This window comes from Pectinophora gossypiella, chromosome 21 (assembly GCF_024362695.1).
Source record: "Pectinophora gossypiella chromosome 21, ilPecGoss1.1, whole genome shotgun sequence".
NCBI classification, from domain to species: Eukaryota; Metazoa; Arthropoda; class Insecta; order Lepidoptera; family Gelechiidae; genus Pectinophora; species Pectinophora gossypiella.
In genome coordinates this window covers 1,924,786-1,952,335 of record NC_065424.1, presented here as the reverse complement: position 1 = coordinate 1,952,335, position 27,550 = coordinate 1,924,786, and the positions used below count along the sequence as shown (strand labels likewise).

At 39.5% G+C, this 27,550-nt stretch overlaps 2 protein-coding genes and 1 non-coding gene across 5 annotated transcripts in view; all 3 read left to right on the top strand.

The window, feature by feature from the left end:
• The first annotated feature begins 1,783 nt into the window (after positions 1-1,783).
• LOC126376565 (tissue alpha-L-fucosidase-like) lies at positions 1,784-9,952 on the top strand. The gene is made up of 9 exons (XM_050024038.1): positions 1,784-1,901; positions 2,602-2,756; positions 3,180-3,315; positions 3,995-4,274; positions 5,190-5,376; positions 5,928-6,068; positions 8,113-8,297; positions 8,744-8,917; positions 9,793-9,952. The coding sequence occupies exons 1-9, from the start codon at positions 1,825-1,827 to the stop codon at positions 9,937-9,939; spliced, it is 1,482 nt and encodes a 493-aa protein (XP_049879995.1). The 5' UTR covers positions 1,784-1,824; the 3' UTR covers positions 9,940-9,952.
• Positions 6,539-6,611, top strand: Trnav-aac (transfer RNA valine (anticodon AAC)). Its single transcript has one exon. It is a non-coding gene; the product is annotated as a tRNA-Val (tRNA).
• Positions 9,953-22,497: 12,545 nt separating the features above from the next.
• Positions 22,498-27,550, top strand: part of LOC126376490 (dipeptidyl aminopeptidase-like protein 6) — a 211,034-nt gene continuing 205,981 nt past the window's right edge. For all 3 annotated transcript variants that reach the window (XM_050023913.1, XM_050023914.1, XM_050023912.1), the window contains exon 1: positions 22,498-22,777. The gene's annotated coding sequence lies outside the window, so the exon portion shown is untranslated. The remainder of the gene's footprint in view (positions 22,778-27,550) is intronic.

The window sequence follows — 27,550 nt, the reverse complement described above, 5'->3', positions numbered from 1 at the left end:
ACAGTAAGTTTAGGTAAATTACCTATTTTTAATTTTATCTCGGAAATGTTTAATGACATTAATAATTAAAAACGTAGAGTATCTAGGTATATTACAAGGCTTAATTTCCCTCATTCAGCGCTTATCGTTACCAATCGATTAATTCTTTCAAATATTCTTCCTCTCAGACGACGCCCTGGTTCGCAGCCAATTGGGCACCCTCAGGCCTGTTGTCTTAAATTTTGTACCGGGTGAGAGCCTTTAGCGCTCCCCATTTGTCCGGCCAAGTAGTTAATTTCATCTGCGGCAAATCTACAATAAGTCACGTCAAAAAAATAACAAGGTTTATTGAATACCACGGAGCATTGTTCAAAATTCGGGTCCGTGTGAGCAGAATAACAAAGTTTATAAAATATTTTACCTACACCGGATGGCTGCTGACCGCAGAGTTAAGCTAAACAAAACGGCTCAGGGCTGGCCAAATTTAGTACTCGAAGTTTTTGGTGAATTGAATTTTCAGTTATAAGGTCGTAAGTGAGGAGCTCGGTGGCGCAGCGGTTAACGCGCTCGGTCTGCGATTGTTGAAGTAAAGCAACTTTCGCAAAGGCCGGTCATAGGATGGGTGACCACAAATAAAAAAAAAATCATCTCGAGCTCCTCCGTGCTTCGGAAGGCACGTTAAGCCGTTGGTCCCGGCTGCATTAGCAGTCGTTAATAACCATCAATCCGCACTGGGCCCGCGTGATGGTTTAAGGCCCGATCTCCCTATCCATCCATAGGGAAGGCCCGTGCCCCAGCAGTGGGGACGTTAATGGGCTGATGATGATGATGATTATAATATACATCCACTCCCCGCCAGCTATGTTTAAGACCAATGTAATAGTGGTCGAACCTATTGACGAATCAATAGATAGATAATTATGCAGGGTGTAAAAATAAAATGACTCTTAAAGTTCAACGTTTTCTTATATTTTCTTTTTTTTAATTCTTCTATCGTGTGGGTTGTGAGTTGAAGTACCAACCTCATCAACCCTGGTGTCAGGGTTACTATTGAGCCGCCAAAGGCCCCTGACATGGCTCATGTAACTATTGCTTACTTACATAAGTAAGTAGTAACCGGGACCAACGGCTTAACGTGCCTTCCGCAGCACGGATCATCTTACTTTTTGGACAATCACCTGATTGTCAGCCTGTAATGTCCTAACCAAACTAGGGATCACAAAGTGATTTTTGTGATATGTCCCCCACCGGGATTCGAACCCGTGACCTCCGGATCGTTAGCCCAACGCTCAACCACGGGACCACGGAGGCCGTTTTTTTTTTAATTAAAATACAGAACACACCCTCGCTTCTAATGTCTAACCGCCGCGCCGCCATCTTCCTTCCATTTCACCTCTCTCCCTCTCACACCCCTTTAGGACACGTTCATAAACTTCACCTCATACACATCACGTTCATAATAATCTTTCATTCCCACATATTATAATGTCTAGTCGTCTTCACGGATGTCATACCCGATGAGGCTTTCATCACTTCCATTTTTCCAGTTTGTGAATAGGTAACTACCGACTTAATATTTTGCTGAGAAAATTTCCAGATGAAGCAGCCCTTTGCCAAATTGTAGATCAATTGGCCAAATCAGAACTAGATTGTTTATATTATTAAACCTAGTTAATTGCAATACGTTAATATTTGCACTTTATATCAATATTAACGACACCCCTGATCGATCTCCGTGTGATTTTTTCATCTCTACTATCTAAAGTTTATTCCATTCAACCACCGTGTGATGAGAAGACGTCTCCATTCATTATTGAACTAAAAAGTGACAGTTCGAAATTCAAGATGAAGAAATTAATGTACTTAATCCTGATCTGCGCAGCTAGTGCTAAATATTGGCACACTCTTCAGCAGCCGAAAAGGTAGATTAGTTTATCACCATAAGTCCTCACAGTCTTCAAGCCAGTATAGCTCCTTCATAGCACGCGTTAAAGTTGTATCAAGCAGAAATCCGATCCGTTTGCAGCCTTCCGACCAAATTGAGGGTCTGTATGTACCAAAGAATAAGAAATAATACTACGTATAGAACGGCAACTCTCCGCTCCCCGCCAGCGTCTGAGCTAGGTTTACCTCTGCCCCTCGGTCTTACTTTAGTCTTCAATCGTGACGGTTGCGCGCGGACCAGTTTTTAAAATTTTATTGCTATATTTCTGTGTTCGAATAAATTTTGAAATTAGACGCCGTTGACTTTCGTCTGATTCGAAATTTGCGCGGCGTCTGTTATCATGTCCCGTGTATACTACAAGGCATGAATTTGAATTTAGTTTACACGCAAGTGAAACCAATAATAATGTACTTAGTGTATCGGAGCGTAGGGTCCATTGATCTATCATGTAGGGCTCTCCAAAAGGCCGATAATGCGTGGATAGACTACTGGTGCTAGAAATATCAATACGACACCTGCGATCACTCCTGCCTTAAAGTGGTCCGTATACCTTTTAATAATAATAATAATAAAAACCCTTTATTGCACACAAATTCACAAAACACCTTTTGTTTTTTTTTTCTTAAAAAAGGGGTGCTCTGTTTGTATCTTCAGTTATGTAGTCATCCTTTTTGCAGGTACAAGCCCGAATGGGAACATTTGGACACAAGATTGTTACCTCAGTGGTATGATAGAGCAAAGATCGGCATATTCGTCCACTGGGGCGTCTACTCCGTCCCTGGATACCATTCCGAATGGCTCTGGAACATCTGGCAGGATCCCACGGCTAAAGGTATTCGGAAACTTCTTTACGAATTTAAGTAATTTAGCTGTAAAGTCGAAATCACTTTGTGAGACTGTCATTTGTTTGGTAAGGAATTTTCAGGCTTGAATCACCTGATTGTCCGAAAAAGTAAGATGATTCCGTGCTTCGGAGGGCACGTTAAGCCGTTGGTCCCGGCTATTAGCCGTAAAAACACCTCCACCAACCCGCATTGGAGCAGCGTGGTGGAGTATGCTCCATACCCCCTCCGGTTGATTGAGGGGAGGCCTGTGCCCAGCAGTGGGACGTATATAGGCTGTTTATGTTTTATATTATAGCTGCAAAGTAAAAGCTTAGACGATTCTCACTCGACGCGGACTTTCTAGCGGTGGAATTGGCGTGTTACTATGTTAGGCATCATTTATATAACAACTCAATCTGGTGTATTTCCAGGTCACAAAGCAGTAAAGAACTTCATGTCACGTAACTACCGGCCCGGCTTCACGTATCAGGAGTTTGCTCCCTTGTTCACTGCTGAATTCTTCGACCCCGACCAATGGGCCGCACTCTTCGCGAAGTCAGGGGCACAGTAAGTAATGCTTATTACCTAAGTATATGGACACATACAATCTCACACCCGCCCGTAATATGGGCGATTCGGTCATCAACTTGACCCAAAATAAACTCGTTTGAAAAAACGTTTTCGATTTCATTCAATTGGTTTCATTTCGGATAAAAAATTGACCATTTTTTTTACCAGGATTCAAGTTCTTAGCTTGTCTATTGCGAGGTTTTATCAACAAAAATCATATCCCAATATGATTTTTCAATAAGGCACTTACGCGGTTTTCACATTAAGGACAATTATAGTAAGTAGTATTTCGCCTCGTGAGCAAACTCCCGATTTCTCCAAAATTCAACTAAGGGTGGTTTTACGAGGCGTAATGTAATGTGTTACACAGCGAGCGTTCGTGCTCAGTACAGGGAAATAAGGCGCTCGTAGCGAGCATCAACACTAATTTTAAGCACATGACGTAACATATCATGCTCGCTGCGAATGGTACAATACGCCTCGTAGCACTGGTCAATACCCACCTTTACATACTAAAAATAAATGTCTGCCATGATGGAATTGGTGTACGTGAAGGTTGCATCATTGCACGGGAGCGCCGCAAATTCATATCATAATAACCAGCTAAGAAGGACGACTGCTGTTGAGCGGCCAAGAATGCAAGTCCACCTCTGGTACCACCTTACGTTTCTTCCAGATATGTCGGTCTCACAAGCAAGTACCACGACGGCTTTGCACTATACCCATCAAGCCATTCCTTCGGCTGGAACGCAATCGACATCGGCCCGCATCGCGACATCGTCGGCGAACTTTCCAAGTCCGTCAGAAACATCGGCTTGGACTTCGGCATATACCACTCCTTCTACGAATGGTTCAACCCTTTATACCTTCAAGATAAAGCAGTCAAATTCCTTACGCACAAATTTCCTGATAAAAAATTGTGGCCAGATCTGATTCAGCTAGTCTATGATTATAAGGTATAAGTTATTATATCATTTATTAAAATACACCTTATAGTATAGGGAAGCATCAATAACAAGATTAATTAATAGTAAAAAGAGTACGTAATGACTAGGTAGACCTCGACAAAGGTGGCGTACCGATCTTGGTGCTTTTGGACAGATTGCTGGCAGTCTGGCAACCGAAAACCACCTCCGGAAAGATAAAGGGAAGGCCTTTGCCCAGTGTTGGAACAATATAGGCTAGAAATATATACATAATGGTGCTAATTCCTGTAAGTACCATCTAATTTTATTTTAAGTTATATCTGTTATTTTCTTATCCGCCGAAAAGGAAAGGGACGTGTAATCGTCAAGCATAAAATTTATGGAACACACGTCAATTTTAAGCACAAATCTAAAACAACCGTCCAAAAATTTTACATTGGCCAATAACCCGACAGAATTCAGTTGACAGCAAATCCGTCCCTTTCCTTTTCGGCGGATAAGAAAATGACAGGTATAACTTAAAGTAAAATTAGGAGGTGTCTGCAGGAATCGGGGCATTGATTATACAACAAAAACAAAATAAAGACAAACAAAAAATAATGATAAACTTTTTTATTATTAATGTGCATCCGCGGCACGGCAACCACGCTCATTATATGGACGGCTTTGACCAATAGATGAACGACATTTATCTGCGTAGATAGCGCCTGCTTTCTCTATTGGTGGAAGTTCTGGATATAATTAAGTGTCGCGGCGCGGTTGCTGTGCCGCGGGAGTGTACCGCTGGTGTTAAATATCATAACGTTCCTCCTGTTCTACAATGCCCTTTTGTAAAGAATTTCTGCCATTAAATGACGTAGAAACATTATCTAATCATTGTGAAATTGACTGTCAAAAAGTTTATCCGTGATGATTGCGATGACCGAATGAGTTTGCTCTTTTTAGCCGTCAATTGTATGGATTGATGGCGAATGGGAAGCTGATTATAGTTACTGGGACTCAACCAACCTGATGGCGTGGTTGTACAACAGCAGCCCGATGAAGGATCGTGTCGTGGTCAATGATAGATGGGGGCGCGGCATCAGGTGTCAGCATGGGGACTTCGACAACTGCGGTGAGAGGTATAAACCTGGTAAGTCCCCTGTCCTACTCCACGTTATATTTAACAAGGTGTAACGTTTATTTATTTATTAGTAATGTAGCGAGGGTCGCAGATGAAACATTCGTATCGGCGTCCGAAGGACGTAATATACGATCCCGACGACCCGATTACTCTAGCCATAGAGACAGCCAATCAGCTCGCAACACCAAACACTTCAGGACCCCGACGCCGACCCCGGCGTGGTCGACGATTTCCCTCAATCAGCGCTTATCGCTATCGACCCAATAGGGTCGATTAATTCTTTCAAATATTTTTCCTCTCAGACGACGCCCTGAGCCAAGGTTCGCGCCGAACTGGGCACCCTCAGGCCTGTTGTCTTAAACGTTGTACCGGGTGAGAGGCTTCAGCGCTCCCCATTTGTCCGTCCAAGTAGTTAATGCCATCTGCGGCAAATCTACAATAAGTCACGTCAAAAAAAAAAAAAAATGAAACATTCGTTATTTAAATTAAAAAATGACTCGCGTAATTTTTTCACTTTTTGAATTTAAATTTGGAATTTGAATGCTTTGATTTTTTTTCAGGACTTCTGCCGAAGCATAAATGGGAGAACGCGTTTTCCCTGGACCGTAGATCATGGGGGTACAGGAGGAACCTTTGTGTCAAGGACGTTGTGTCTATGGAGGAGTTATTGGACATTGTTGTGCGGACAGTCAGTTGTGGAGGTACTAGCGTTAACCCGTTTTCACAGGGTCCGCTTAACAAACCTGAAGTTTTGACAGGTCCGGAATTTTACAGAAACGACTACCCGTCTGACCTTCTAACCCGCGAAGGGAAAACCAGCCCAATACAGATTAGGCCACATACCTCCGAAACGCATTTCTCGGGTATGTGGGTTCCTCACGCTATTTTCCTTCACAGCAGTGCACGTGACAAAAATTTATGATGCCAACATGAATCCAAAAACAAATTCGAAAATCATTGGTAATTTTAACAGTAGGTAATTATATGCGTACAGGTTGGCACCTACTGTAATAAAAATTATAAGTAAGTACATACCAACCGTTTCGATAATAGCTGATTAATGATTATGTACACGAAAGTGAAAGGTAGTCCAAAGTACTATTTAGGATCAATATTGCGAGACGTCACCGTGTCATAGTATGTGAGTAGTATTTTCAACACGCTCTTTCAAGTTTCCGTGGTGTAGCGGTTATCACATCTGCCTAACACGCAGAAGGCCCCCGGTTCGATCCCGGGCGGAAACATTACTTTTTAGATCTTTTGGACATACGACAATTTTTATTATTATGCACAATTTTGATCTGTAAGGTCTCGGAATAAAAAATAAATACGTTAATCATTTTTTTATATATAATATTTTTATTTATACTCACGGTATTTACTACTATTAAGAGTGGCAGAAACAACTTGATGATAATAAAAACTTTATCTAAGTTTATCTTATCTAGCAGAAGGGGCAGGCGTCGTCGAAAATGTGACCCACATCTCACCATCAAATGTCAAAAGTATTCAAACGCCAAAAAAACTAATAAAAAATCAAAAAGATAGTAGTTTTTGCCGAATTTTGATGGTGTCTACAGCTGGCATAGACGTCAAACCGGCGAGAACGGTTTTCTTTTCATATAAAATAAGGGGCTTTCCCATCGAAGTTCCCCAAACGCGCGACAGATGGCGTTGTTCAATTTTAAAGTGATAATTACCTATTTTGTCATTGCTGGGGTACATAACTATTCAAAAATGTAATGTAATGGCAGAAGCATATGTAAAACTAATTGTTGCTTGATATTTGGATCACATTATGTATAGAATTATGTTGCTATTTGTTACCTATATTGCTTCTCTTTATTTTGATCAGAATAATAATGGGTCGAAGTTGTATTTGTACCTTGGTGTAATAAAAAGGGTCATTATTTACACCAAAAACAAAGATAAAAGATACATAATATGTCTGTTATCCATAAAATTAGAAGTTTAAACGAAGAAAAATCTTAACAACGCCATCTATCGTGTTTTTGGGGAACGCTGATTGGAAAGTCCGTCATTGACCCGACACGCCGTCTACGGTTATGCATAACATTTTATTTATTTATTTATTTATTAAGGTACTTACATACAACTTTACAGTATAGCCCAATGCGCTGTATGACGAGAAAACAATATACAAACTAATACAACAAAATAAACATTGAATGAAAAAAAGAAACAAAAAGAAAACTACAAATAACATGAAAAACACTGAAGGAAATTACAATTACAAAATTAAAAAGTAAACTATCACACAAAAATAAAAATAATAATAGAAAAAACAAAACAGTAAATCATTAAATAAATCTTCTCGCAAAAAGCCAAACACACTCTCAACATGCCTACCATAAATATCTTTAACATAACATAACATAACATAACAAATACTTTATTGCACAAACAGAAAAAAACAAAATACAAAACAAAAGAGAAATAGAATTAGTACAATAGGCGGCCTTATTGCTAAGTAGCAATCTCTTCCAGGCAACCTTTAAGTATAGGAGATATTGAATAAAGCGGGATAGTGCAGCATGGGAATACTTGTGCATATAAAAATAAATACACTTTCGACTACATAAACTACATAATAATAATACACATAATTATAATTGTTATAATAAATAAATATCACTACTTAAACTACTACATATACTATGGAAGAAAAGGAGTAGATAGATTATGAAGATTACTTATTTACCTTAAAGTTTTTTCTTACCCCAGGGAACGTCCTGATCAACGTGGGTCCTAACAGAGAGGGTATAATCGCGCCGATATTCCAAGAAAGACTCCTGGGTCTCGGGCGATGGCTGGAGGTCAACGGAGAAGCCATCTACGGGACCTCTCCCTGGTTCCGTCAAAATGATACTGCCAATGACGACGTATGGTACACCTGTACCAAATTACAGGTACTCTGTGCCTAGTCAATTCTATCTATGCAAACATAAAATTATGCTTGGACAAATGAATTGTACTTATATCAAATGTAAAATCTGTCAAACGTAGAATCTGTCGAATTTCGACTAAATGAAATTTTGCAAAAAATAATAATAATAATAATAAGGACAAGATACAATTTTAAAGATAAATTAGTATGGTGTTGTAATGAATTGTAATTGTTTTTCAAAGTTAGGTACCAAAAATAGGGACACTTGTATCAATGCACCTTTTGGAGTTTTGATTTTGTTTAAAAAAAACCGTGTTGTTGAAGAGGTTCTTGCGCCACTGAAAACTCCTCAGCCAAGTTCCCAAATGCCGATAGATTTTATTGTAGAATATAACTGAATTAAAATAGAATCTTGTCTTGAATACCTTGTCTGTTTGAACATAAACGTTTTTTTCTGGTTGTTTACAGTACAATGCTGCTGAACCAACAGCCATACCAGAACTATCCGATACAATAACCGCAGTGTACGCGATATTCATGAAATGGCCCGTCTACGATCTGTTACGGGTCAGAGATATAGTTCCTGTGCTACTGAATTCCACATACCAGGTTCAGATGCTTGGGCAGAAAGGTTACTTGGAGGTAAGCTTGATTTTTCCTCATCTCATTATATACTTACGTATGAAAAGGTTTCCTCGTTGTACGCACCAGATAAGTAACATATTATGGTATGCTCACACCCCGGACACTTCATACAAATAACCGTGTTTTACACAGATAGCACATATTGACGTTTGGTACACGCGCATCTGTATGTGTGACGACTGACACCATACGATTCAAGTATAAACTATGTTCGAAGGGGGGTGAGGTAAACCTAGCTCACACGCTGGCGGGGAGCGGAGAGTTGCCGTTCTATACGTAGTATTATTCCTTATTCTATGGTATGGTGACAAATTACCAGCTTATTGCATGTCCAAATAGCTATACGATATGCCCGGGATGATTATACACATTCAATACGCATTAAATTACAATTTGCCTTAATGTTTACTGTCTATTTATTTGTACTCTTTTGTGTAAGTCGTTTTTATTACGTGTTTCGATTGTAAGTTATGTGTTATTTCCGTGTTTTGTTTTTTATTTGTCACTGTGGTGTCCGTTTATAATAAACATTGTATTCTTTCTTTCTTTCTTCCTTTCATTCAGTTCAGCAGACTTTTCCAGCCTCAAATTGAGGTCTTAGTCACATATAAACATAAAGATCTCACCAACTTGATGAGGGTGACTGACCTCATGCGGATTAAATACTTAAATGAGAAGCGCTCAAACACGCCAGCGGGGTCAGTCTCAGGATCCTGAAGTACGATTGGCCGTTCCTATGGCTGTAGTAATCGCATCATCAGGCAGGTTACTAAGCCGCAACTAACATGAGGTTTTGGTGTTATGGGGCGGAGTCGAAGGCCTAAGAGAAATAGCTAAAAAACTATGGAATATTGTTTTTTTCTTACTTGCAGTGGAGAGTCGTCAATGGTCAAGCTCTCATCCAACTGCCAGACAAAGCCCAGGTCAGATCCGACCACGCCTGGACCCTCAAGCTGACTCAGAAGACCTCCTGGGCCCCACACATGCACTCAAGAATGGACCTTTCTAGATATGGATGAAGTAAGGTGTATTTTTTACAGGTATTGATTTGTTTGTTCAGCTTTCGGTAAATAAATGGTGAAAAAAATACGCCTTTTTATTTTCATATTGGCGCGTGAAAAGTTTTGATGAATATGAAGGAAGCAAGAAAAGTGTGTCAGGAGCGAAGAAAATGGAATTCCATAGTCTCTGCTTAATCCGGTGGGAAATAGGCGTGAGTTTATGTATATATGAAAAGTTTTGTCGCTTCATTTCTAACAATTTGACGTGAAAATTACCTTAAACCTACCCATGCAATTTCCAAATTTTAAGTAAACACTACTTTCTCTTAACACCATAAATAAGTAAGTACGTACATTAAAAATATACCGGCAAGTTCCTTATTAGGGTGGGCAGGGCAACAAGTTATCAATAAGGTAACCTGAAGCCAGTCCGTATTCGTCTTAAACCGGGTATTATCATAAATAATAAAAATATTGTGATCTTCTTCTAACGTGTGGGTTGTGAGGTAAATTACTTACCTCAGGGTTATTATTGAGTTATTATGTTGCGTTAATGTGATAATCAAATTTTTACTTATTTGATGGGATTTTTAATTAATCGATTTTACGTTTTAACACTCATCAGCCCTTTATTATCCTCGTAACGCCCGGATTTCCAGACACAATAGTTAAACAATTTGGATTTTAAAAGGCATTTGGGCCTTACGACCATATACAAAAAAAATAAAACAAGAAATCAATCTGCCTACCAACCCTGGCTACCGGTAATGTAGAATCATTATCCGGATTTGAATTTTACCCGGGTGGCGGAACTTTTACCCGGTTCATCCCGGGTTGCGGTGACGCTTCCATCCGGTTTAGAATATACTACTTAGGTCGATGAATCATTTAGGCTATTGTGTTAGGTTTTTTCTTGGTTTTTTCTCTATTCTCCAGGGGTATTTTACAGATTAAAGATCCACATATTTTATCAAGAAACAATAAATACGTATTTATAAAGAAATGTTCTCTTTATTTCTTTATATTACTTACTTATGTCTCTTTCCAAGATGAAATACTTCGCGTTTCATATTTTTTGAGTTATGAATTCATGTGTGGATCATGGATAATTGACATTAAGTGGGCTCGCCCCATTTTACATGAAGAAATATTATACGTACTTACCCTCACCCTATTCCTTTGGGATATAGACCATAATGCTATGTCATATTCTTGAGGAGCTCGGTGGCGCTGCGGTAAACGCGCTCGGTCAGCGATTGTTGAAGTAAAGCAACTTTCGCAATGGCCGGTCATAGGATGGGTGACTAATTTTTTTTTATTCTTTATTTTTGGCGTGACTTATTGTAGATTTGCCGCAGATGGCATTAACTACTTGGCCGGACAAATGGGGAGCGCTGAAGGCTTTCACGCGGTACAACGTATAAGAAAACAGGCCTGAGGGTGCCCAGTAGGGCGCGAACCTTGGCTCAGGAGCTTCCACCTAATGAATGAGTGATGAATGAATGATTTTATGTTTAATGAAGTTCCGAATTTCTTAAGATTTTGTTACAAATAAAAATCTAATATTTATTTCCTGGCGGACCACTCAATACTCAGATTACGAGTTTTGATCCTATTTAAATGTATGCAGGTGTGTGTGCCTGTGAAGCACCCTTAATTCTATTTATATCTCTGCAACCCGTCTATCCAATAACCCGTCAACGAACCTGAGGGTTACAAGATAAATAACGTGTATAAGTATTAAATAAAGGGGCATAGACTCCGATATTTGGATGATGGATGGACCGCCGGGGCTATTCAATCTGTCGAAATGCGCTCTCACGGTGCAAATCTTACCCCTACTATTGGTTCCCACCACTGATGTACCGTTACAGGCTTCTTCTTCTTCTATCGTGTGGATTGTGAGGTGGATTACCAACCCCATCAACCCTGGTGTCAGGGTTATTACTGAGCCGCCATAAGCCCCTGACATGACTCATGTAACGACTACGTACTTACATCAGTTATTAATAACCGGGACCAACTGCTTAACGTGCCTTCCGAAGCACGGATTATCTAACTTCGGACAATCAGATGATCAGCCTGTAATGTCCTAACCAAACTAAGGATCACAAAGTAATTTTTGTGTTTTGTCTCCACCGGGATTCGAACCCGAGACCTCCGGATCGTGAGCACAACGTTCAACCACTGGACCACGGAGGCCGTCACAGGCCGTTACATCCACAGTTCGTCTTCTTGGTCTTCCCCTTCCTCTCTTTCCTTGTAGCTTCCCTTCTAAGATGTTTTTAATAAATTCAACAACAACATAAGTAACGAAAATAAAGATGTCATGCTTCCACTCAACCTCACTGGAATAAAAGGTTGAGTAAGAGAACCGATTTTGAATCTTCCTTAAGGTCATTTCAACTGAGAACGGAGTCTAGAGAGGTTCGAGTTCACCTTAGAATAGGTGTAAATGCGGAAAATTGACCCTACAAACCTATCTAGACCTTAGACCATCGACATTTATTTTGAAATATTGACATGTAATTACTTTGCCTATAAATATATATAACCAAACCCGTAATAAGCCACAAGTCAGACGCGAGGAAACAACCGCCCGCTGATAGTCTACCGTTTACGTAATAGCACCCCGCAATTAGCGAACCTTACAATGCGACCCTTACATGACGATAGAGCTCTAGATGAGTTGTGTTGCCCTGGTACTTTTTATTAAACAGACCTCTTTTTCAACACATTTTTTATTAGAATTGTAAAATTATTAATACCTATCATCAAATGAAATATACTTACTTACCAATTGCACAAACCAGGGATCCCTGCTAGATTATTTTTGTTGTTTTTTTACCACTTTTTTTGTCATATTGCATATTTAGCCGGAACCAACGGCTTCACGTGCCCTCCGAAGCACGGAACCATTTTATTTTTGCAGACGATCAGGTGATTCAAGCTTGTAAAGTCCTTACCAAACAAAGGACAGTCTCACAAAGTGATTTCGACAATGTCCCCATCGGGAACCGAATCCGGACCTCCAGATCGTGTACCTAACGCTCTAACCACCAGACCACAGAACAGATCTCATACAAAGGGTACAAAAGGGTGGCCTAATTGCTCTAAAGCAATTTCATATGGACAACCACTATCATACACGCTATTAAACTTACACGCTTATTGCAGAGTTGAAAGATTTACATTTAAGGATATTTTACCCCGAACAACGGAAGGAAGTGACGCAAAATAAAGGGCTTAGGTGCCTACGCAATTCGCATGACTTCGCAAGGTTTCGCATGAATGCGCGTGACTTCGCAGACTCACTGGCAAGTAATAAAGAAGATCGTCTTTCACAGTAAAGGATTTGTTTCTAATCGACCTATGCGGGGACAGAACACGTATATTTATATAACTACGTACCTACCCACCTCAACGGTTGCAGAGGCAGAGATGGGGGTCAACGGTGTGGCACTGCAGGACGGAAGTGGCAAGTCGCAGGCACTGTAACCTGGAACCTGACAGAGGGCAGCAGTAACTGTCAGTACTATTCAGAGGCGGAGGACAGGAGTCCTAGTACGGCTTTGAAATAGACTACTCTGGGCGCCATCCTACTCGCGTCAGACAGAGTACTGCGGGGCGGAAGGCAAGACGGAAACCACTGCCATATTTTTCCCTAACAAAGTAGCATGGAGAATGCTACTTCTGTTTCTCAATATACAGGGTTGAGAGACAGGGTTACCTTCTACTTTTAAATAAAATCAAAATTATATAAACTGTCAATGTAATTGTTATTATTATAAATTGTTGTGTGTGGAAATAAAAAAACACATACAAGGCCATAACCTACCTACTTCTATTTATCTATTTTCTTATTTGTGGACCTACCTACTTAATTTCATTTTAATAGTAAAACTTCCGCAACATTTTAATTAAATAATCAGCACAATTCTGTGTCTGTGTGAAAGGAGGTTGTTTGTATGAAGTGTCCGGGGTGTGGTAGTGCTTAACAACGCGTAGGTAGGTAGGTAGTAGGTACTTATATCCATAGTCTAGCGAATGTTCGCTTTGTTCGATTTACATTGCGGCACAGCAAAAACTACCTTACCGTTAAAAAAAACACCAACCACCGTTTTAGTAAGTCTAATAAAGCGTTCTAAAATTATTTTTGTTACGGTGTCACTAGCACCCTGTATGTTATTAAAAAAGAAAGATTTTTGAGTTAGAGGAGGCGTCTCCAGGAATCAGCACCAATTATTTAATTATATAACACTAGCAACCCGCCCCGGCTTCGCTCGGATGCAATGCTGAGGAAAAAATGAAATTATTTACATCACATTAAAAACCTCAAAAATAACAGTATTTCTCCACTATTTAATGGATGTTATTATACATATAAACCTTCCTCTTGAATCACTCTATCTATTAAAAAAAACCGCATCAAAATCCGTTACGTAGTTTTAAAAATTTAAGCGTACATAGGGATATAGGGACAGAAGAAGCGACTTTACGCTTAGCGTTTTATACTATGTAGTGATAACTATATAACATAAGCTCAGTACATCCATCGCAAGATGAACTAAGTACCCACACCTCACCGAGCTTTCTGTTAGACCAACATGATAGGCGGTGAGCCGTATCGCCGTCTACAATAGTAGAGCCAACTGTGTTGGTGAAAACTGTATCAATATATAAGAAAAAAGAAAAAAAAACAAGAAAATAGGTGTATTTCTCTTACAACTCTTCCGAATAATTATGTTTAGTAGATAGTCGTGGTCATATACCGTGATAGCAAACTTTTAGGACAGATTGGTGGTTTAGAAGTTAGGTGGGAACAGACGTGCGTACACACATACATAATTATATACAAACTAAATTAAAGTTGTTTTTATTGAACTCATTTGATGAACATATTGAATAGTTGGTAGATTTGTAGCATTTAAGAATTAAGTTTAAACCTTGCTGTAATAGATATAAGTAAGTAATGAGTGCATGACTTCGCCAACAAACTGTCTTTCAGTTTGGCGAATGTGTTTAAAATTGTCAAACACATAACCCTTTTCTTTGCTTCGTCGAAGTCGGGTAAAAAGATATATTAAAACTGAATAATAATTAAATAAAGCTACTTAAGAACACCTCTGTCTCGAAACGCTCCATGTCAATAAGTAATTAAACGTACCAGAAGTACATAACTTTGTAAGTGGCAAATAGAATTATTCCGGTCCTGCGTCTTGAGTACACGCTCCTAATTCGACAAACTAATCTACATGTAAATGAGAACAACTTGGACAAGGACCTCAATAGAAATTACTTATGTATATATACATGTATCTCTCTCTTCCTTTTTCTCTTCTCTTTTGTACGATCTGGAGGTCCGGGTTCGATTCCCGATGGGGACATTGTCGAAATCACTATGTGAGACTGTCCTTTGTTTGGTTTGGACTTTTCAGGCTTGAATCACCCGATTGTTTATAAAAATGATTCCGTGCTTCGGAGGGCACGTTAAGCCGCTGGTCCCGGCTATTAGCCGTAAAAACACCTCTACCAACCCGCAGTTGCGCAGCGTGGTGGACTATGCTCCATAGCCCCTCAGGTTGATTGAGGGGAGGCCTGTGCCCAGCAATGGGACGTTTATAGACTGTTTATGTTCTGTTATGTTATTAAAGCTAAATTTAAAATACGTCTGGGTTAAAGCCGGTAAATGGGTTCTCTGTATTTTTTGTACGTTCCCAGGCCAGAAGACGACATTGTTATGTATAAAACAGAGATAACTATAGGCAACCACTTTGCGTATCATATGTTCGAGGTTGGATATAAAATTTTACTGTCACCCTTTTCTTTATCGGGGTCTTAGCTGAGCCCAAGGTAATTTTCTAATAAAAAGCGAAAATGCTATTGCGAAAATTCCGACATTATTTTTGTATTGTGCAATATTGGGGTACGCAAAAGAAGAGGTTATCATCATAGCTCGTAAAATCCGTAACGTAGGTACGCTGGAACGACAGTCCTGAGGGATCTTTCTCACTAAGACACCTTGGTTGCGCCACCAACAAAATGTATGCAGTTGTATTACGCTCGTCAACCAGTCCTCGCGTCACAGAACCACGCCACGGTGCGAATTGTATCCATCGCTTTGACCAATAACCGAACGAGACGCTTATCCACGTAGGTAGATAGTAATCTCACATTGATATACCTACTATAATTAATAAATCTAAATACTTAAAGAATAATAAAAGTGATAAATAAATCTACCAGGATCACATAACTCATTAAGGGTCACAAGTTTAGGTCCACAAGCCTAACGAATGCGATCATACGTTCAATTTCGTGCCCAATCTGGCAAGAAATCGGTGCTGAGATTTATTAGGGTCAGAATTAAATGATTGCACTAGTTACAATACAAAATAGAGGGTTTCGCATAAATTTGCATTTGAATCATTGTTATAGTTTGTTCGGAATAATCCTGGCTTTATTAGTTTTGAGTTGGCTGTCAAATATTTACCGTTCTGGTTGGTTTTGGTAGATTCTGTTGAGGGAGCCTAAAAATGCGACAATGGTGCTGATTTCCTGTAGAGCTAATATGTTTGTGAATAAACTAAGAGACTGGCTTGTCGAATGTGCTTTTTATAACATGGATGAGTTCTGTAATGGATAGATAATATGTTGACATCACTGATATAATTATGTATTATTAACTATGGGTACTTGATATTTATAAGTAGACATTTGACATGTAAAATTTAAAAATTTTATGAATAGTATGAGTATGAGTATGGTGTACTGTGATAAAATTTTGTCACGGTTATTTTATCGATCCTGACGATAAAATTATATTATTTTGTCGATTGGTGCTAATATGCGAATCGAAATAAGTCATGCCGTTATGTCAAAATAAGAACAAAATCACGTGGCACGCATGTTAGGGAAATAACAAAGTTATCGATTTCGTCAAAATTTATTGAATTTAAAAATTGAATAATTTTATTTTAAGTTATATCTGTCATTTTCTTATACGCTGAAAAAGAAAGGGACGGGTAATCGACAGGCTTCAAATTTATGGAACACCTGTCAATTTTAGGCAGAGATTTAAAAAACCCTACCAAAATTCTATATTGCCCAACAACCCGACAGAATTAAGTTGACAGCACACGTCAAACGACAGTTCAGTTCAGATCTAAAAACCAATATAGCAAATTGACATTGGCGCATTATAAGTGTACATACATACATACATAAACTCACGCCTATTTCCCACCGGGGTAAGCAGAGACTATAGAATTCCATTTGCTTCGATCCTGACACACCCACACTGAATAAGTGTACTTATTGAAATTAACTGTATTAATTACGTGTGAAACTACCTACAGTAAGAATTATCGTCGAAAGAAAAGCCTCGGTAACATTTTTGGTAAAAAGATTACCTAAAGACGTGTTCGATTTTATCTTTAGGCCATAATTTCCCAAACACTAAGTACGGTCTGTCCTTCGCTGTTCTATCCCGTCTTTACATATTTCAATTTCCATAATTCACTTTTTTATAGCTGGCAATGGGCTGGTTAAAAAAGAACCTGAAACGCTACATTTTTTATAAGTACTTATCGAAAGTAAGTGCAAAAAAGCGGCTAAATAATGAATTATTTACACCTGGCAACATTTTCCGTATAATCGTAGTACTTTACTTTAACGACGGCTTCTCAAATGGCGCGACCTACTTCTGTCAAAGCCTTTCTTTTAAAATAAGCGCTAATTATAATATTTACTTGATCATATTTTTAATTAACGTAAAATCTGCTTTGATGGCGAATTTGATATTTAATAAAAGTTTTGAACCAAAAATAAATGATAACGATTATTATTTTTATTTTAATTAGGTGTGCTTCGGAAGGCACGTTAAGCCGTTGGTCCCGGCTGCATTAGCAGTCGTTAATAACCACCAATCCGCACTGGGCCCGCGTGGTGGTTTAAGGCCCGATCTCCCTATCTATCCATAGGGAAGGCCCGTGCCCCAGCAGTGGGGACGTTAATGGACTGGTGATGATAATTTTAATTTACTAATTTAAGCCAACAAAAGGGTAGCTAGTGGTCCAGTTAGAAGAGCGCTTGATTCTCACTGTTAGGCCGCAGGTTCAAATCCCAATACGCGTGGGCCTAAACCAATGATTTTCGAATTTGTTTTCGAATTCATGTTTGGGTCATAAATGATTCACGTGCTCAGCGGTGAAGGTAAACATCGTGACGAAATCCACATTCCCGAGAAATGCTTTTCAGAGGTACGTGACCTGACCTGTATTGGGCTGGATTTCCCTTCGCGGGTTGGAAGGTCAGATAGGCAATCGCTTCTTTAAAAAACCGGACCTGTAAGATCTTTAGGTAGGTAAGCGTGCCCTGTGAACACGGGATAACGCTAGGGATATGGACAAGGGTAGAAAAGGATAGGAACATACCCTGTGCTGGCCACGTATTAAAAATTCAGAGCCATATGGAATAGGTTAATTTAATAGTTCGCCACAACTTCAGCGGTAAGAGAGGGATAGCGATATACAACTTTAAATAAGGTAGAGCGTGACGGAACACAACAGGCCGCTCTGGAGGTACCTATGCTCAGTTTGTGAAACGCACAAAGGATTTGGGGTCACCATGGAAACGGGGAAATTACCTTTGTTTCCGGGAAAATTTGCATGATTTCTTGCTATGGGATGATTTGATTGTTCCCGTGTTCTAAGTACCTACCTAATAAAAGTCAACTGATCCACTTGCTTCGTTGGTAAACTCTCTAGGTACATAACATAACATAAATAGCCTATATACGTTCCACTGCTGGGCACAGGCCTCCCCTCAACCAACCGGAGGGGTTATGGCGCATACTCCACCACGCTGCTCCAATGCGGGTTGTGTTCTATCTCTAGTCGGAGTACGTGTGAATTACGTCGTAATATCACGGGTTCGAATCCCGGCTAGGGCTCTTAACCATTGAATTCGACTTTATACGTTTTACGTTTAGATAGATCATCATAGATAATTGATATCGTGTTGGTTCCCGGATTTGTGCCCGGTCAATAATAAGGCTCGCTTCTTATTACATGGGACTGAAACATAGCTGGAGAGGAGTGGAGGAGTACATATGTAGGAAAGTGAGAATGCTATGTAAGGATAATGAATGGGAATTTGATTGTTTATGGTATGAAAGGAGAATGGTAAATGAATGGGACGTAAGGCAAAAATTGTGGGATATCGAAATAACACAGGATATATTTTACTCGGAGGAGCTCGGTGGCGCAGCGGTAAAGAGGAGCTCGGTGGCACAGCGGTAAACGCGTTCGGTTTGCGATTGTTGAAGTAAAGCAACTTTCGCAGAGGCCGGTCATAGGATGGGTGACCACAAAAAAAAAAGTTTTCATCTCGAGCTCCTCCGTGCTTCGGAAGGCACGTTAAGCCGTTGGTCCCGGCTGCATTAGCAGTCTTTAATAACCACCAATCCGCACTGGGCCCGCGTGGTGGTTTAAGGCCCGATCTCCCTATCCATCCATAGGGAAGGCCCGTGCCCCAGCAGTGGGGACGTTAATGGGCTGGTGATGATGATATTTTACTCCTTTTATTATACACACACCTTATATTAAAACCAAAATCCTCTCACCCGACCGACGTCGCACCAAAGACTCGCCTTTCTTACTTTTTAAAACTGCCTTACGTCCCATTCATTAACCATCCTCCTTTCATACCATAAATAATCAAATTCCCATTCATTATCCTTCCATAGCATTCTCACCTTCCTACAGATTTATACACCTCTGTCTACCCCTTTGGGGATACCGGCATGATACTATATTGTGTTACGTTTAATAATAAGAGATTTAAAGACAGTTTATCGCAAAAGCTTTCTACTTGTGATGTACTATTTTAGGTGAGTCTGAGATCTAGCTTTCATCTACGTGCACTTTTTATTAGCAGAAAAAAATCCATCTTATCTAATGCGTTATAACTTGTTACGTGCTACCTTCCCAACCCGGACGTGCCTTTGAACGTGGTTTGAATCCTGGTGGGGACATATCACAACATTAAGCCATTGGTCTCGGATGCTACTTAATGATGTAAGCAAGTATTCATTTCCAGGCCATGTCAGGGGCCTTTCGCTTGGTTATCCATCTCACAATCTGTGATAGAAGAAGAATGAGTTTGAAACGTCTTTCAAACACGTTTAGACAGTGTAGCGCGTAAGCTTTCTACTGTGTTACTATTTTAGTTGAGTGAAAGATCTAGCTTTGATGTGCGTGCATTTTGCATTAGCGTGTTTACATATGCAGTATATACTAGTCTATTCCTGAACGCACAGTACAGCTGTTGATAGCAGTTTGAAATGCGGACTGAATCTTGACTTCATGTTGAACAATACAGTGTTGCTAGATCATATCATAATATACGTAGATACAGGTTGTGAGAAGCTGCAGTAGTTTTAGGCGGATGAGAGGAACGTCTCATCTAAAATTGACGATTCAAAGTGTAATGTTACTGAATAAAGATATTCTTGAATTTGAACTGAATTCGATCAAGTAACTTCATGATTTAGTCTTACTGAGCAGACAGGTATACACGCTGGTAATTCCTATTGGGGTGGACAGAATTACGTCACACATGAAATAAATGCACGACTGAAGGTAGTCAGAGGTACATCCATCGTAAGATCTAAGTACTCACACCTCACCAAGTTTTCTGTTAGACCAACGTGTTAGGTGGTGAGCCGTATCGCCGTCTATAAAGGTGGAGCCAATTGATTTAGTAAAAAACTCATCAGAAAAGCAACCTGCAATTGCAAGTTTATTGTCGTGAGGATTATCAGAAAAATATTAATAAATACGAATTTTAGAAACGCGACAGTGGGTATTAGATTATTAAGTCTCTCCACATGTAAGTGCAGCTTAGATAAATTAATAACTCATTGGTTCAAGTGCAATAAAGTGTTTTTGTATTGTATTGTGCAAGTCCGGGTTCGAATCGGCGCGCGGTGCTCTCCGATTGAAAAGCAAGCGTGTGTACTTCAGGACCACAGTGACTTAATAAATAAAAATAAATAAATAAAATCATTTTATTTCAGGCATGTAACCCATATTCGTATTAGCAATTATAAAATTAAAATTAAAATTCAAAAATTAAAAATTCCAAAATCAATAAAACAAAATAGTAAAATTAAATTAAGTTAAAACTAAATCAAATTAGAAATATACTCAAATAAAGAAATACCCACTGTAAATTTCCCGTTCCTAAAACTTTTTCCTAAATATTTTTCTGGTAATCCATACGATACATAAACTTGCAAGATGTTCCGACTTTTTATGATTAAATGTTTTTAAGACGAATATTAGTAGTGGCTGCAGGTTGTCTTTCTGATTAGCAGCTCTGCCCACCCCAATAGGAATACGGGCATAACTATGTATCGTCACTTTATACAGTGAAAACCTAGGATATGATTCTTTTTAAGAAAAGTTTGCAAAAGACAAGCTAGTTTAAATCCAGGTACTTTGTGGTCTCTATTTTATTTTTATTTTTGTGGGCTAATATGCGCATAACATTGTCATAATCATAACATAAACACCCTATACACGTCCCACTGCTGGGCACAGGCCTCCCCTCAATCAACCGGAGGGGGTATAGAGCATACTCCACCACGCTGCTCCAATGCGGGTTGGTGGAAATGTTTTTATCAACGGCTTAACGTGCCCTCCGAAGCACGGAATCATCTTACTTTTACCAAACAAAGGACAGTTTCACAAAGTGATTTCGACCATGTCTCCCATCGGAAATCGAACCCGGACCTCCAGATCGTGAGCCTAATGCTCTAACCACTAGTCCACGGAAGCTGCATATTAGCGGCTGCATATGCGCAAAGTGACAATCAATTTTGTCGAAATCGATTTAATAAGTTTGTTCTTTTCCCTAACATGCGTGGCACGTGATTTTGTTCGTATTTTGACAGGACGATATGACTTATTCGGGTTCATATATTACTACCAATCGACAAAACGACATACTCGTAATTATATCGTCGTCAGTCTACTGGATTGAAATTAATTGAAAGAAATCTAGGTTTTGTTGAAGAAACTGACATCAGAATGTGATTTTTCAAAAGGCGCTTACTAGATTTTTACTTAAAGATGACGGTATGTATTTTTTAACTTCTTAGTTCTTAGAGCTCCACCAATAACAAAGTACTGAAGTAATTCTCCCAAACATTGCTTATTATCGTACGATAACCGTTGGCTATCAAAATATGCCATCGAAATATGCAAGTTTCACAATCAAACGAAACAATCTTAACGGTGTTTACGAGTGTAATACAGTAAGTTGGCAGTTTATTGATTTTGAACCTAACAACGACTTTGGAATTAGCTTAGCACCGGTAAGTTGTAAACTTTAAGTACCATCCCAAGTAATTTGATGCTTATATTGATCTTAAATTGTCGAGAAAGGGAACGTGTTGTAGGCCTGACACAGCTTCAGAATTACGTATAGTGGGAAATTATTTTCTCCGTTGGCAACACTGAAAGGAAAGCGCCGGGAGCGAGCCAGCTCGACTTCAGTCCACCGCGGCAACGCGCGCCCGTCGCTCGGGTCGCTAATCGATCGATTTAACCCCCGACTGTCGCATCGAGTCGAATAAAATCGGAATATCAATAAAAACCTCAACTAATTTCCTTTTAATCACAATCGATATTCGAAAATTTTAACCGGGAACGCGTTGTGGACGTCACTATGACATTGTTCCATATTTAAAATGAAACTAGGTTGTGAGAGTGCTAAGGATCGGGTGGCAAAACAGGGATATTAATAAAAAAATAAAAATAGGGTGTTTGCACATCGTCGGGGCGAACAGGTGAGTTCAGCAAACATTAGTTATTGATGGCCTCGCTTTTTGTAAGAACCTACAGGGCCTAGAGGGCACAAAGAAAGCTTTTACGAAATGAAAGCCTGCTTTCAGTTTTTAAACAAAGGTTTCGTTCCTTGTATGTACATGAATATTTATTTTCTTTATTACTTACAAAATTACATTTCCATTCAAACTGCCGTTAAGTATTAATGTATGATTTTATTAAATTATAAAAGTAGAACAAAACACGAATAAGTGCCTATCCATCATGCTCAACAACGTCTGGGGTTTACGCTAATTTGAAACCGTCTAACTTTTTAGCGAGTTTACTTTTCTTAAAATTATTTTGCACTTACAGATAAAATAAGTCTGTGGGTACCTACCTAAAAATCTCTTAGGTACAAAAGTGGTTTCCGAATCATTTTTGTTACGCTTCAACGATAAGTCAGTTTTTCTTAACATTTTATTTTTAACTGTTTTTTCCATATTAACATTCATCATCACTAGCCCATTAACGTCCCCACTGCTGGGGTACGGGCCTTTCCTACGGATGGATGGACAGGGAGATCGGGCCATAAACCACCACGCGGGCCCAGTGCGGATTGGTGGTTATTAACGACTGCCAATGCAGCCGGGACCAACAGCTTAACGTGCCTTCCGAAGCACGGAGGAGCTCGAGATGAAAACTTTTTTTTGTGGTCACCTATCCTATGACCGGCCTTTGCGAAAGTTGCTTAACTTCAACAATCGCAGACCGAGCGTGTTTACCGCTGCGCCACCGAGCTTTTCTTCAATGGTTTTCCCCTCAAAGTGAAATTTCCATTTGTACCAGGAGTGCAAAAATTATAAAGATCTTAGCTTCAAAGTGCTTCACGGCCTAATTGCTTCCTGTACGGAAAAGGGAAACATGACGTGTGAAAAACGACCGCCCTGTTGGTACCAGGCGTCCATAAATGTTAGGTAGACGCATTCAATTAAAATCAAAATAAACCGCGGGTTTTCATTACCCACTTATGAAATTGGGTCGCATGAAATGTCACATAATGGGTACTGGCAGACGCGTTGCAATTTGTGCATTCAATTAATTTCGCGTCACTGAGTTTAATTAATTAGGCTGTCACTAACATAATTCCTGCAAAAACTTGTCTTGTATACTTAAGTAATCAGCATCTCCATAATTATTATTCCGTTCTCACGGGTTCCGCTTACCTAACCAGAAGATTTGACAGGTACGATTTTGTTTACAAAACCCACTCCCTGTCCCAACCCAAAGGGAAAACAAAATCTACTAGTTAGCTCAGATACTTACATCCAAAAACAAACTTCTCGGGTTTCCTCACAAAGTTTTACATGACTGTTGAGCACATGATTGATATCTTTTAAGATCCAAACATGAATTCGAAAATCGTTAGTTTAGGTCTGTGTTTGAACCTGCGACATACCTGCCTTCTCCCAATGAGAGTTAAGCGTTCTTCTAACTAGGCCAACACGGCTCGTGTACAAGGCAATGATAAAAATAAAGATACGTACAGTCATGAGCAATATAATGTACCCACTTTAGGACTCTGTGGCACTAACATATTTGATATTTAGTGAGACTTGCAGTTCAATTTGTCAAAAAAGTTAATGTGACATGGTACCAAAGTGTATACATATTAATGCTCGTGACCGTACACAAAAGCTAGCGCCCGACGACCTCCGTAGTCCAGTGGTTGAGCTCACGATCCGGAGGTCCCGGGTTCAAATCCCGGTGGGGACATATCACAAAAATCACTTTGTGATCCCTGGTTTGGTTAGGACATTACAGACTGATCACCTGATTATCCGAGAGTAAGATGATCCGTGCTTCGGAAGGCACGTTAAGCCGGTTACTACTTACTGATGTAAGTATGTAGTCGTTTCATGAACCATTTCAGGGGCCTTTGGCGTCTCAGTAATAACCCTGACACCAGGGTTGATGAGGTTGGTATTCCACCTCACAACCCACATGATAATTAAGAAGACTAAACGACAAAACGCTAAATTACTATGGAATTTGTATGAAAAAGCAACCTATGATGTCATAGAAAAACCTGACAATATGTCGCAATTATTATTACATTTTTCTTCATTGAAATTTATAAATACATTAAATAGAAAAAAAGAAAACGTTTTTGTCAGCTTTAGATCTGTCTCTATTTAGTAATTAGAATTTCACAATTTATCTTTGACCTACAAAACTAACTCAATTTATGCGAAATAACTTCAGTGGGTGAAAACCTGTAATTAGCTTTCTGCTGCTATTTTTAAGATTTATTTTGTTTTGTAAGCTGTTGATTTTTCACATAATAAATAAATAAGTTGTCTACAATTAAGAAACAACAAACTAAGCTATTAAAGCTTTGTCAGGTTACTTATTGGATCAACAACTCACAACTCGCGAATCAAACTGAAAACTTGGCTCCCCCCCCCCCCCCTGTTTGACAGGCACGGGAAGTGTTTGTTTCCGCTATTAACACATGTCAGTCAAGTTTAATGCCTTAAGGCATTGATATATAATATGTTACTTTATTAGAGGAGCTCGGTGGCGCAGCGGTAAACGCGCTCGGTCTGCGATTGTTGAAGTTCGCAAAGGCCGGTCATAGGATGGGTGACCAAAAAAAAAAAATAGTTTTCATCTCGAGCTCCTTCGTGCTTCGGAAGGCACGTTAAGCCGTTGGTCCCGGCTGCATTAGTAGTCGTTAATAACCACCAATCCGCACTGGGCCTGCGTGGTGGTTTAAGGCCCGATCTCCCTATCCATCCATAGGAAGGCCCGTGCCCCAGCAGTGTGGACGTTAATGGGCTGATGATGTGAAAGTGTATTTGTATTGTAAAATGCTAATCTAGAAAGAGAAGTCGGTTTAAGGTGATCAGAAATAACTCATTTTTCAGCTTGGTCTTATTTTCGAATTTCTATGAGGAAATTTCCAGGCTTCGTTCTCCAAAAAAGATAGAGATGGAGCTATAAAGATTTACCTTCGAGTAACCTTCTAAATTCATGACAAATATTACGAGTATGCATCTTTCATCTTTGCTTTTGAGTATAACTAATGATCCTTGTTATTACACCCAGGCACAATCTTCCGTCCATTATTATTCTGATCAAAATAAAGAGAAGCAATATAGGTAGCAATATAATTATTTACATAATGTGATCCAAACATCAATCAATAATTCTTTTTATGTACGCTTCTGCCATTACTTTGTATTGAATAATTATGTACCCGAGTAATGAGAAAACAGGCAATTATCACGTTAAATGTCGACAGCGCCATCTATACAATACAATACAATACAAATACACTTTATTGCACCAAAATAAAAAGAAATAATTACAAAAAAAAGTCTTAACTAAGTAAATGGCAAATGGCGGCCTTATAGCTTAAAGCGATTTCTTCCAGACAACCATAAGGTGAGGAAAGATCATCAACAATCAATCAACATCATCTATATTATTTTTGAGGGACATAGCTTGGAGAATGAGCACGATGGTTGACCGCATTTAGCTATTGATGACGTCAATTCAATAGACATTTTTATGACCTCTCGTAATTTTGTTATATGATGACCCTTTCGGGCCTACGAAAATTTCTTTAACACTCAAGGACAGAGCGTCTAATTACGTTCCGAGCCTAAGGTGTCCGATCTATTATGAACCATCAATTACCCATGGTCTCCGCCCGTGAAAGGGTTAAGGACGTTCTCTCGTCCCGTGAATTTGTCCACGCGAACCCATACTAAGGAGTTTGATTATCCCGCATCCGCTCATTTATTGTGGTTGGGGTCCTTGAGATGTAATGGAAAGCAGATAATGGGAATAGCAGGCGGAATAGATTCCCGTTTCTAAGCCGTTATCAATCTATCTTTGGAATATCCTTCCTACATCCTATCGAATCCTTTAAAAAAGTGTTTCCTTTTCCTTATAATCTACTTTTAATACGCTCTATATTGTAGTAAGTTATCATAAATACATAAATTAACTCACGCCAGCCTCCAACACAACATACATAACAGCTTCCGTGGTCTAGTGGTTAAAGCGTTGGGCTCACGACCTGAAGGTCCGAGTTCGGTTCCCGATGGGGACTTTGTCGAAATCATTTTGTGAGACTGTCCTTTGTTTGGTAAGGACATTCTGCTTGAATCACCTGATTGTCCGAAAAAGTAAGATGATTCCGTGCTTCGGAAGGCACGCTAACCCGTTGGTTCCGGGCTACTAGCCCAAACACCTCCAACCCGCAGTGGAGCAGCGTGGTGGAGTATGCTCCATACCCCTTCCGGTTGATTGAGGGGAGGCCTGTGCCCAGAAGTGGGACGTGCATAGGCTGTTTATGTATGATTGTATGTATGTAAACTCATGCCCGTAAACACTAATGGGGTCGGCAGAGCCGACTTGTGACATGTCAATTGGCCGTCAGTTGGAAAAGATAAAATCCCTAACCAGAGCACCACGATCAGCTGTGTGTGTTTTATGTTTTTTATTCGCCCGCTCTCTAGCACAGAAGCACTTAAAAACTATAATATTACCTACAACTATCTCCATTTAAATTCGTATTTTTTTTCCCCACTGTGAAAAGGCTAAAAGGAGAATTAGTAGATAGCCGTGGTCACATGCCAATCTGTCCTAAGAGTTTGCTTACCAAGGCATACTTACGACCACAGCTATCAAATAACATATCATCACATATCAAAAACCATCACTATTCGGAAGAATTTCAGTTTTCAATTTCATTTTCTTGTTTCATACTTTTAAAGCGCATT